This window comes from Meleagris gallopavo, chromosome 3 (assembly GCF_905368555.1).
Source record: "Meleagris gallopavo chromosome 3, MGAL_WU_HG_1.1, whole genome shotgun sequence".
Classification (NCBI taxonomy): Eukaryota; Metazoa; Chordata; class Aves; order Galliformes; family Phasianidae; genus Meleagris; species Meleagris gallopavo.
This window is the reverse complement of record NC_139406.1, coordinates 86,646,963-86,660,215: the sequence shown is the minus strand read 5'-3', so window position 1 is coordinate 86,660,215 and position 13,253 is coordinate 86,646,963. Positions and strand designations below refer to the sequence as shown.

The following is a 13,253-nucleotide window of genomic DNA, read 5'->3' as shown; positions in this document are numbered from 1 at the left end:
AGATGTATCTTTCTTTGAGGTTATGGAGATGAGGAAGATGTCACCTAACTCTTCTTCTGATGTTAATGCAGGGGACGCAGAGGAGCTTGTCAGTAATAGCAATAGCTAGATGTAGGAGTGGACATTTAGACATTCAGCAATATTCAAGAAATGAAGGGAAAGAGCTCTCCACTGGAGAACCAGTGGGTCAGAACACATGTCTCAGTGCACATACAAGTGCAGAAGTTTTAACTGCAAAAGTTACCTGACTTAATATCCTATCATCTCTTCACAGGCTATCACTCGCCTCCTTCCAGACTTCGATGTTCAGGTCAGTGAAGCTATACTTCTGTTGTTTTTTTTTTTTTTCTTTAGTAAAAGGAAAAACAGAAATGGGATTAGAAATGAGTGACTCCTCATAAAAAATGCTGTAGTTGTGAGAAAGAGCCTGAATGGGGCTCTTACACTATTTTGTGAAGGGGACTGCAGGAGGTCTTTTCAATCTAAAGCAGGGAAAAAATCATCCAAAGAATGAGTTGCAAGAAGCTCTGTTTTTGCTAAAAGAAAGATTCTTCAGCTGTGGTAGCAAAATCAAAATGCACTCCTCCCACATGAACATGCAGTTTCCCCAATTAATTTCCTTTCATTAGCGGTGTGTGTGCATTTCCTCTGAGGAAATGTCCCTTTTGGTGTAACCCATTATGCCATTAAAAGTTTCCAAAATATTTGTGAAGCCTGGGAAGCAGGGAAAGGCAGTAAGCAATTGATTTTGTCTGTACGAAATGTGATGGCACTTTCCATATATTTATTTACACTCTGCACACAATTGTGCATGAAGTATACTGCCAAGTCCAATGGTGCCTTTCCATTTTTCTCATGTGTTGTGTGTTTGAAAGGTGACTTTATAATTTTCTTTCCTCCTCTTTTGAATTATTTTATCTTCATGTGCTGAGTTTTGTTCTTGATGGCTCTTAAGCTACAACTAAGGAAATTAGTGCTGGAGTCAGGTTGGGTTGGACAGGGAGAGAGAAAAGTGTGCACGTGCCTCAACAAAAAGAGTGAGTAGTGCATTCCCACTGCTGAAGACAAGGAGTACGAGTCAGAGACTGAGGCTTGCCAGGTGTCTTGTTTATATCAAGGATGTTTAATGAGAGAGGCAGATCATGAAGGAATAAGGGAAGCTATTGAGTTTTTTTTAGTCTCTTGTATGTGCAAATGGAGGTTCTTGAAAAATAATCCTGTTAAATTCTGCAACATCTTGCACTTTGTTTTCACTTCTTTATATTTTATTAAGTGCTTTACAAATTGGTTAGAAATCCAGCAGAAACACTGCTGTCACCTCCCTGGAAACCAAGGGAGGCAGTTATTATAAACAACTCACCCTCTTTCAGCAGCTCTTAATTTTTTAGCAAGAATGTAGTTCATATTAGTCCCACATCTTTCCCTTCATTCTTTCTAACGTTGAAATCCACTGCCTGAAGTCTTGATAGATGTAAGTTAAACTTCTCATCATCAGACTTTCTGCAGGCCAGTGCACAGCATGGGAGAAGCTTGTTGTTTGGGCCCAGATTGACCACTTGTTCTAAATAAATCTGAATCCCAGATTAAGTCTGTGAATAGGAATACTGCACCATTTGATTAAAAATCAAGAAGTGACCCATATTTTATTTCTATTCTTGGAATAAATTTGCTTGGCTTGTAAACAGTGTGTATATATAGGTTTTTAACTTGCAAGATCAAATTCTCTAAGCCATTTTGTTGGTTTTTTTCCCATGTTTTGGATTAACTGTCACTAATCCAGACCAGTGGTTCTTGTCATTTAACCCTGTTCTGCCATCTCTTTATTTTTTTTAATGATGTTCCTTTCTTACACTCTAATCTTTGATTGTTCTAGTTCAAGAAAACAAAATGTGGGAAAACAACCTCAATCTCTTGTTTTAAGAGCTGCTGCTGGAAAGGAGACTTTGCTTTGGTGCTTAAAACCACAAGAACCCTACCTATGCATCTTCAAGTTCCTTTGTGGTTGATCTGTGAAGAAAGATGGTTTGAAGCTGTTTTGAGAACCTCAATGACTTAAGTTATTCAAGAGGTTCTGGAGGATCCAGGCCACTCAGAACTGACAATGAAGCTTACATGTGGCCTTAGTGAGTGACCTGTTCCATGAGTACTTGGGAGAAGGAGGCATCTAGCTAAGAAAGGATCCCAGGACTCAGCAGGACACTCCTTTAGTGCCCATGTGTCTGTATAGGGATGTGACAGTTCTCTATATCACTGTCCTTCTTTGCAGACAAGTTATGCAGTGTTCAGTTAATAACTTCATTTCTGTCACCAGTGAAAAGTAGTGGCTGCTGGAAAGAAGCAGGCTCTTACTTCACAGGCTATTTTTGACAAACTTTCCATTTTTGAAGTGACCCACTATATAGCAGAACATCATCCTCCAAATTACAAGATTTGTGCGTGGTTATTCTCTGGAGAAAAGCCCTAAATGGAGCTGGACTTGATGATCCTTATGGGTTCGTTCCAGCTTGGTATATCCAATGATTAAATGATTCTGTGAGTTACTGGGAGTTGGCCAAGACATGAGTTGAACTGAAGAACTGACGACTCTGAACTCCCACCACTCCGTACTGCCTATATTTCTGTCCATGGTGCATACCTGAAGATATAAGTTAAGTTATGCCTCCCAAGAAAGTGACTGTTCCTCGTCAAACCTGTTTTAGCACAGTTCAAGATAAGTTGGTGCAGGGCACTGTGCCCTGTGCTGCTTTATGTTGGCTGAATGCCCAATGTGCTTTTATTATATTTGCAGTTGAGTGCATTGGCCTATTCTTTTACCTGTTAACATTGGAGTTCGGGGAAAAACTGTCTCCCTGTTGCTGTATACATTCCTGGGGCTCTATACTTCAGAAATGAGCAGTCTGCCAGAACGCTGCTTTCTCAATAACAAAGGAAAGCTTTCTGAGCTGTGCAGAAGCTGTAGATGGCAGAGAAGAGCTTGTCCTGTGCAATTCAGGGCTCATGGCATGAAATTTTACAAGCATGCAGGAATCTCTCTCTTGCCTGGGAAGAGGGAATGAGCCACCATGGATGCAGTGGGAGACAAATCAGCATTATGGCTGATGGAGTGCATTTCCCATTGGGGCCTTTGCAGTTCGTTAGATGAGGGTTCCATTTTAGGTCTATGAAGGATAGGGTAGGAGACAGTTGAACGTTAGTGCTTTTGCAGAGCATTGTCACTCAGTGCTGTCTGGACTAGGAAGAATACTCAGGGAAGAAATGTCACAGTCATCAGCTTCAGTCCCGTACCAAAGTTTTTGTTATTTATGTAACAGGTACACATAGAAGCAAGTTGAAAAATATTGTGAATTCCACCTTAGCAGAATCAGTTGTTTTACATCTAAAGTCCATGATACTTTAAGCGCTCAGATCACAACCTGAACTGGGGAAGTGTAGTACTGCTTATTTCAAAAAGATGTCCCAATAAAAAGAAAAAAAAAAAGATGAAAAAGAAGGAAAAGTGAAAGGGAAAAAAGTGGGCATTGGGTTTTTAGCGTAACAGAGGATGAATTGAAATAATTATTTTAGTGTAGAAGAAGATAAGGAAAAAATAAATGAAGTAGGGTAAGGAGGATTTGAAACATAACATTGTAATACTATATTAATAGCTCAAATGCTTTTCATCTGCAACATATGAAGGAAAAAAGTGAAAAATAGCATAAGCAGGTACTAGTATATTAAATTTCTTAAGTAATATGTACTTAAAATACACTTAAAAGAGGTCTGAAGATTTTCCCTCAATTCTGAGATAAGGTATGAGAGATGTATTTAATTAGTGTGATATAATATAAATTAAATAAAAGCATGAGACAACAACTGGGAACCAAATATATCTGAAAGCCTTAAAATAATCTTGGTGGAAGATAATATTTTACTTAGAATACAAAATGCATTGTTTTTTGCAAAGTGGGCAATGTCTGTGTGGTTTTCCCTTTTAGACGGCAAAGATGGTTTGGTTGCATACTCAGAAAAAAAACAAAACAAACAAATAAAAAAACCAACAAACTTGTTCATAGACATGTTGTTCATTCTATGTGTTTATCTACCGGGATAGAGAGAGGAAGGAGTAAAAGACTCTCCTGTTACTGTGTTGCCACCCTCTTATAGACCCATAACACCATGTCAAAAATGTCAATTTGACCCAAAGAAAAAGAAAATCTGCCATACAAGAGAACAACTCCCTTTAAACCCAGATAGTCTGTCTTAAATTGCATGTATTGTAGGTATTTTTGTGTGTATTTTAGAGCACTAAAGAAAAACTGCACCTCTGTTAAAGTGAGATGTGAACAGATGGCATGCTTGTCTTTATCCTTCTATCGGATTAGTGTACCTTGGATGTTTTTCTAAGATAGTGTTTTAATACAAATCAGTTGGTTGAAGAGCCTCTTACTACAATGTTGACGTTGATTGGGGTGTGCTGCCATCTGTTTTCAGTGCTCTGCTTTTTGAAAACATCCATGCCGACATCACGTAGACAAATCTCTTGATCTTTAATAGGATCACTAGGGATGTTGAGTTTTTGGCTTGGCATCACTAAAGAAACAAGTTTAAATTGTTTTTTAGGAGAAAATTTGGGGCATTTTTCATTAAGAATTAACACTAATGGAGAACAGTGCAACACTATTAGTATTGTATCGCAAGAGCCTTACTGTGAAGATAATGAGGAATTAAACTAATAGTTAAACTGATGGTGACTTTTGCCGGTAATTAGATGTGTGGTCTCCCATCACCTCTGAACTATTTTTAGTTGACACTGAGTTTGAACTAGACTCGGGATTTCGGTTAAGAATAACTATCAGTGGAGGTCAGTGTGGTGGGCAGGTTCAAGTGTCTGGCTTTGTCACAAACAGATATTTTCTGTCCTGCACAACGGATAAAGAACCTAAGGCTTGAAAGGTGGTCTCTCATAAGAAAGAGTTCTGGGCTCTTAAGAGCTGTTGTTGAGAAGGTCTAGCAATAAAACCTGATAATAGAGAATGCTGTTGTTCTCTAACTGAAAAGGAGATTATCTTTCACATGAATGTGTGTTACTCATTACTGGTGCTAAAATTCCCAGCCTATCAATTCTTATGCTCTCTATTGAGAATAATCTAAATGCAGAAGGAAGGCAGAATGTGGAAAATATTAATTACTACTGTTGTTAAGTTCTATCTATTACTATTACAAATCTCTCCTTTGTATAATTAAATAATGAATATACTTACAATACTCTACTTTTGCCAAAAATGAAACTTAATTTTCAGGTGAGTGAAATTGAAACATTTTAGACTAAGTGTTGCTTATGAACTTTTGAAAATACCAGACTTTTAACACTTAAAGTCAGACATTGTTGCGTTGCTGTACAGAATCATTCTCATTTACATGAAGTTTTTAATTTATTTTTGTTCTTCATGGAAGCTTTACTCCTGCCTTATAGTAAACAACTTGCTCCTAATTTTATGTAGAACAGGTTTGGAGTGGTTCAGCACCTCAAATTAATCTATATTTACCAAAGCCGAATTGAAACATCACCAGAAAATACTATGCTAATCACCAGATCCCAGGTTTGAAATTTGGCATTTGTACATTGTGTGACAGAGTTCATCTTTGATGTCTGAGCTCTACATAATAAGCACTTCTCCTGGTCAAACCTGACTCAAATCCTATTTAAGAATGACGTCCTCCTGAGTTAGTCTGTTCTGGGTTTTCCGGCTGGGCACTGTGGGTGTCATAAGCCTATGCAGAAAAGCAGCCTCTCCATATAACCCAGTTTCCTACTTGGGGAAAGTAGGAACCAGTTCCTGTCCTCTCTCTGCTTGCTGGACTTATCACCCTGTTTTGCCTAAAGATGGTACTGGATGTGGAAGACACAGCATACCTGCTAAATAATGCAGTGAGTATGCAGAGGAATTAACCTCTGGGGAACCAGCTAAGGGAAACAGAAAAGCTTAACAGTGGTGTTTCAGTGTAGTGTATTTCAGACAGCAGAGAGACTCTCCTGGTATTTGAGTGCAGGGGGTGGTCTTGATTTGTTGGTGTGATCATAGCTGATGTAAATTGCAAGGAAAATAGGTGAAATGTGGAACAGTGCTGCTTAGCATCCTTATGTTCAACAAAACGCATAGTAAATTTGACATATGAAATTACTGAGCCATTATTTAGATTGAATTATTTCATGAGATCTCAGAAGCTTCTGGATTCTACTCTGAAAAAGGTTTCTGCTGGAGCTGTACGCTCCTAATTTCTACAGCATAATTTGTAGTAGGTTTAATTTAATTTAACTTGGATTTTGTCTCTGGGCATTGTTGCAAAGAGTAAATAAAGCTAGGCAGGAGCAGTATGCTGTACTGAATGACATGGATGTCTGTATCCTATGCAGAAAATATTCTTATGAAATATTAAAGCTGGTCACTAACTGCATACTGCTTTGATTCCATGAGAGTAACTGTAGATAGAAAATAACTGTTGTTCTGTAATTCCCCTTACATACATTGTCAGGCTAACAAATTGTTTATGTCTATCTTAAGTGCAAGTGTGAAAGAAACAAAAACTGTTCCATATGTTGAGGACATTGGTGTAAACTAAGTTTCATTTATCCAATATAGACATCTAGCAAATGAGATGGTAATGAAGGGGTCTCTGATTTGATAACAAAGGTGTTTTAAACTCATTATATAGTACAAAATCCAGTCATGTCAGATAATAGCAATGGGCTGCTAAGGCTGTTTCTGTGATAATCACCACAGCATTGTTGTAGCCACATTACTCTCTTGCAAACTTCATTCAGTTGAGTTTGTGCTTAGATTTAAGCAATAGCAATCCATAAAGCTAACATGTAGCTGCCATATTTACTGCAGAAAGTTGCTCTAATCACAAGGTCCTGCAGTGTGATAAGTCTTTATGGTGAATACAAGCTATTTAATGGAGTGCTTTTTAGGGGAATATTAGTTATTTGCTCAGTTATGATCATTTTCCTAGAAAACAGAAGTGTTTTGGAAACTGGCACCATTGCAAATGCTGCTGGCCATGCTTGTGAGCCATTAGGCATCGTTATTTTAGGCATCTTTGCCCCAAACTACATTTTTAATTTTTTTTTTTCACCTTCAACTTTATTTCCCACTTCTTTTTTTTTAGTCTATCCCTTCCTTTTTTTTGTTTTGTTTTATTTTCTCCTTCCTTCCTTTTTTTAGTTTTAGTTTTGTCTCTCCTTTTTGTTTTCTTTTTTAAAGCTTTTTTTTTTTTTTTTTTTTTTTTTTTTTAACTCTGACTGTTGTGGTCAAAAACCATTTCCTCAGCATCTAGTTAGAGCTAGCAGCTTGAGTGCTTCTGTCATTGGCTGTCAACAGCAATCGATGACAGCTGTGTGTAATACATTAGCAAAGAGCCTGCACCATGGGGAGGCTTGGAATGTGTTTGCATGGGAGTTGCAGAGGTCCTGAGGCCAGAGAGGCTGTGGACAGCCCTGAGATAGGGCAGGAGCTGTGTTCGTTTTCATGGCTGCCAACACTGTGGTGTTAAGTAGAGTCCTTCTACAATCTGACAGTTTCATCTTGTTCTTTGTCAGGAGCAAGATGTGGAGACCATGCATGGCATGGTCCATGTCACCATGTGTGGGACACCCAGAGGGAACAGACCTGCTATCCTCACGTACCACGACATTGGGTTGAATCGTAAGTAGGCTTTATATCTTATTGCATAGTGATGGCCTGGTTGGTTAGCGTTATAGCTGTAGTCAAGAGTGTGGGATCTGTGATGGTTAGGAAATGTTTCCCAGGTCCTCACACACTTGTATCTACTGCATCCTCATAGAAGGTCCCAGCCTTTGTGCCTAGCCTAATTCTTCTCTTATGGCAAGTTTAACTCTCACGTTTACCTGCTCCTAAAGGAAGTAATTGGAATTTTTCACTTAAATGGGCAAAAAAAGGATGTCCTGGTAGCTTGTAATGAGTATGTCTAAATGCTGTAAAAACATCTGTAGAGGAAGGCTGAGGCTTTGTTGAAAGCAGTATTGACCAGAACGCTGCTGTTGCTTTGGCTTGTAGGTTCCTGTCTGAAACCAGTATTACACTTCTGTGGGTTTGTATGAATAGTGTGCCAAATCTGAATGATTAAATGAAAGCTGGCGTTATATTAAGAAAGCGACTTTGACAAGTGCCTTCTGTCTTATCTGTCATATTCAAGAATATAATGAGCTAGATGTCCAGATCTGTTGGTCCGTTTTTCTCACTAGTACTCTGATTGACACCATTTGCTGTTTGTTAGAAAGCTATCAGTTTTAAAAGTAAAAACAGCTGCAAATCTTTAATGTCTGGCTTTTGGGGGAGTGGCAGCAGTGATATTACTCAGAATTAAAAAAAAAAAAAAACTCTTTTTTACCTGTTTTTAGTAGCACTGCCTTATTTTATTTTGAGTTGTTAGTGGATCAGGGCAGAGCTTAATCAGGGTCTCATTTTTGAATAAAACTTTCTTTCTAGTGATAAAAAAATTATGATGAATAAGCTTTCCTTTTAAAAGAGAAGGGAGAATGCTTTATGCCTATCTTGCATATTCTTCTAAAGTTGGATCTTAGCTGAAAATATTCTGTATTCTCTAGTGATCTTTTTTGCATGTTGTGCAGTAAGAGGACACTCAGAAACACACACAGATGTTGAGTCATTTTCTGCGCATATCAGAGGTGGTGCTACAGAATTCCTGCTTTCCACTCCAAGAGGAGAACATGCTAACCTTCTCCCCACACTAATATTTGTTCAATATCAGAAATCAAATCTTCTCAGAGCTGGGAGCCTGCAGCATTCAGTATCCCAAAAGGACGTTTTTGTCTTGAATTGCCTGCTGTGAGTGACACAAATGTAATGTCTTTATCTTGTGATACTTGGGCAGAAACACAAGTCACGATCTCAGAGCTGGATACCTTTTGCTCCATCTGTTTTGAAATAATCCAAAGAAAAATGGCTGGACAAGCAAATGGATAATTTTACCTAAGCCAAAACTCAGTATGAATTTTCCTGATGACAGTTTATGACTATTTTACTTTTGCATAAGGAACATTTTCTTGATTTTTTTTTTTGTTTTTTTTGTTTTTTGTTTTTTGTTTTTTGTTTACCAAACCAGTATTTCTGGGAAGGACTAGAATAATGTGAATAAATGAGGAGAGAGCTTTTCATTTTTTTGCTTCAGGGAGTTAATACAAGTTTGTACAAAGCACACGTTGCTTTGTAGCAGGTCTTCCCTATTCTACCTTAGAAATAACGGATTGTCACTTTTTCTGAGCTGATGGAATTAATCTGCAGTCCAGGTTTCAGCAGAGGTAACATTAATAAACAACTGATTTTATTAGAGATGCAGATTTACTAATGAATAGACCATTTAATCTCAGCAAAATTATTTCATGTTTTCATTTTCAAGACAAAACTTGCTTCAATCCTCTCTTCAACTTTGAGGATATGCAGGAGATCACCCAGCACTTTGCAGTTTGCCACGTGGATGCACCTGGTCAGCAGGATGGGGCACCATCTTTCCAAGCTGGGTGAGTTATGATAAAAACAGCCTCTGCTTTCAGAGTTATCTTTTGTCAGGAAAAAGAGCTTTTATCTGCAATTCAACTGAAGAGCAATTGCAGAAAGAAAAGTAACATTCCTTTGAATGCTGACAATTTCTATTTAAGTTTCCAGAGCTCTGTTGAGTTTTGTCAGTTCACAGTAAACTTCAGGGCTGTAACTATGTGTTTTATTGCCAATAATCACACTGCTTGTAAAGCAGTTACTCGACACATGTTTACATCTGCCAGTTTAAGTACTGGGCTGCCTTGTTTTGTAATGACATCCTGCATACAAAAAATGAAGTTATTACTATAAACAACACAGTCATTCGCCACTGTATCACCTCTTTCCTAAGTCTAAAGCTTCTAGGAAATGTCTGTGTGGTAATTGTTGATAAATAGATATAGTAAGCTTCCTGGAAATTTAAACTAGTTGTACAGTAACAAAGTGATGTAACCCATGGGATATCATTAATTACTGCATGCTCTTGACCATGTAACATATATGATATTGTAACTCTTGGAAACTTGTGAGTTTTGAGTACTGTCTTTGCCAAAATGCTTGACCCATTTAGTGAAATGAGATGGGTTTGCCTGAAGATGCCCCTAGGAGGAGAGTCAGCTTGGTTGAGAAAGAGAATAGCTGACATCAATGAGGTGGGGGACAAGTCAAGAGACAGTTGTTCTGTAAGAATTGGGTATTAAGGAGCTTGTGCATACCTTATTGCGTGAGCCATACCTTCTTAAATTTTAAGCTGGTCTGGCTGAGGAGGTCATCATGGGCTGTGTTCTGAGCAGAGTTAAATGCAATGGCCCAGTTGTCTACTCAAGCAGGTGACAAAGCTATTTCAGTCACTTCAGTTTGTGTTTGTTTGAATCAAAAGCTTTTAAGTGTCTTAACCTTCATGTCCTAAACAGGCATTAACATGTCTGAGTTGTCAACTGCACAACTGTCGTGGTCTCTGCTAGTAAAGACCACTGCTTAAAATCATGGTGATGGCAGCAGAAGAAGCTGAACTAGGTTCTCCAGCTTTTAAGGGTGGACATTTTTCCATTTGCTGCTCAGTAGAGATTTTGTTAAAAAATTTCTCCTTTCAGAATTCTATTGTCACTCAGAAGCAGAAGCAGAACAGAAGCATTAAAATAGATCTGTCAAACTCCTTCAGCAGCTTCACAGCCTTTCTTTTGGCTTCAATTTCTCCATCAGTATTAATAGAAAGGGTTTTTTTTTCATTTTATTGCTGTAGAAATGTACATCCTTGAAAACACACAGGTAAATATTTGCCAAAGATCTAGATCACACTGCAGTAGTCTGATTCTGTGACATGAGGGAACCTTTTTGTGGTGAACCAGAAGTATAAATGTGGTGAATGTGGTTGGAAACTCACCTCTGAAGTTCAAATATTTTATAGGTTTTAAGTGTTGACTTGCTTTTTGGAAGAGATTTGCTGTGCTCTATTTGGATCTCAGCTGGAGCAGAGATCTTTCCTGTAACTCACATAAAGTACCATATTGAGTATGTTCATACTCTTGTGAAATCACTTAATTATACTTGCTCCTGATTTAAATTCAGTTCATGCTGACTGTGACCTGGCAATGGACACATTTGTTATTTAATCTGCAGTGACCACCTTTTCCCTAAATACAGCAGCCTATTCTACTGAACGTGGCATAGGAACTCACAGACATGTATTTGTTGTAGGTACATATATCCTTCCATGGATCAGCTGGCTGAAATGCTTCCTGGAATCTTGAAACAGTTTGGGTGAGCAGGATTTTTGACTTATTTTCCTCATTTATTGTCTCTGTGTGGCACACCAAAAAGCATCTGTGCTGCCCCAAATCTTCACACAGGCTACTTGACATTTTCCTAGAGCTATAGTTGTTGTTTTTTAACTCCTCCATTATAGTTGGCTGCATTTTAACTTTGATTCTGAAAGAGCTCATTTGGCCTTTTTTTTTTTTTTTTTTTTTGAAAGTTTGTATATTTTTAAACAGGAAGCAATTTTGAGTGAAATCACATGTGCCTAATTTAGGGGTTTCCTCCAATTTTTTGTTTGTAAGGGACAGCAAATAGACAATCTGTTCTTCCCACTGAAGCAACCCACGTTTTCCTGTGTGGGTAGCAGAAAAAAACGTGGCCCCATCTGAAGACACGTAGTGTTTTGTTTCTGTGGCTTGAGCACAGTCAGGGGTCAGTCTTGACTCATTAAGCCTCTTCTGCAAGTGCAGATCCAGATTGCTGATGCTGAGGAACTTAGTGACAGTGTTCATATAATCATGGAATGGTTTGGATTGGAGAGTTGGATCATCTACTTCCAGCCTCCCTGTTCCTCTGTCGTGTACCTGCAGCAAGTTTAGCTGTGTATATTCCTTCAAAATTTAGTTTTAACTTGAGCTATTCATAATGCCTTCCCTACTAAAGAGCTAGGGCACTCAGTGTGTAATGAATCATAGAATCATTTGAGTTGAAAGGGATCCTTAAAGCTCATCTATCTCTACTGCCTTGCAATGAGCAGGGCACCTACAGCTTGAGCAGGTTAGAAACTGCAGGTGAGCACCTCACAAGTTTTTTTCAGACTAAGGAGGGAAAATCTGACATTCAGAGTTAGGCAGCCTGGAGGACAAACAGGCTGGGCTGCTGATGGAGCCCTCAGTCTCAGACCACCACCTCACTGTAGACAAACTGGCTGTTATAGTATCTTGACTAGATACTCTTCTGATCTCACTACCTTCCTGAAACATGGGTGTGGTTTTAAACCTTCTTTTTTGAAACCAAAGCACATTATTAGCCATTAAAAAAAAAAAAAAAAAAGAAAAAAAGAAAAAAAGCAACATGCTAACATAATGCCAATAACTTGAAAACCAATTAAACTTGACTTGATTTACAAAAACCTGATTTAATGTTGTAATGAGAATGAAATCTTTCTCAAGATATTTTCCTAAAAGCATTGCATAACCTGTTTTTCTGACAGGTTTTGTCTAGTCTCCCTTCCATGTATTTTCTAAGACCTTGAAGGCGATGCTTTAGAACCAATTTGAGCAAATGCAAATATTTGATTTGTCTCTGCCCTGCTTAGTTCTGAAGTTTAATCTCACTCACTCCAGCAACTGGATAGCAGGAGAGGTTTCCCTGCCAGCTCCCTGCTAGAGAGGAGTTGGCGTCACAATTTGATAGCAGAGGGCAGGGGAGACTGAGGTGGGGTTGTTGTGTTTTGACTACAGACAAGGGCTCTATCTTAGAAGTTTTTCTGGCAGAGGAGCCATTTCCTTCCAGAGTCAGAACAATGCTGTTGTTGCTCCACGTGTTTACTTAAGAATAAGTGAGGATTGCTGCTGGGCTGCAGTGTGTGAGGACCAGCATCTACTAATTTCCTAAAACCAGCTAGTTGCTGTGCCCTGCTCTTTACTGGAGGTACTGCTGAGATCTGTGGTTTGCTCAGGATGTGATCTGCCCTTTCACTGGCGTTTGCAAGATCATTGAATCATTAAGATTGGAAAAGATAACTAAGACCATCTAGTCCAACCATCAAACACATCCCACCATGGCCACTAACCCATGTGCCACGTCTACTCTATCTACTCTATCTACAGTGCCTCCACCACCTCTCTGGGCAGCCTGTTTCAATGCTTGAACTCTCTTTCCCAGAAGAAATTTTCCCTAATATCCAGCTTGATAGGAAGGCTGCTGATAGGGTTT

General features: G+C 38.6%; 1 protein-coding gene across 1 annotated transcript in view; it reads left to right on the top strand.

Moving 5' to 3' along the window:
* The window catches only part of NDRG1 (N-myc downstream regulated 1), a 40,715-nt gene that overhangs the window by 16,552 nt on the left and 10,910 nt on the right, over positions 1–13,253 (top strand). The window contains exons 3-6 of the mRNA XM_085221723.1: positions 275–310; positions 7,580–7,685; positions 9,421–9,541; positions 11,256–11,318. Coding sequence (XP_085077849.1) covers positions 275–310; positions 7,580–7,685; positions 9,421–9,541; positions 11,256–11,318 — 326 coding nt within the window. The remainder of the gene's footprint in view (positions 1–274; positions 311–7,579; positions 7,686–9,420; positions 9,542–11,255; positions 11,319–13,253) is intronic.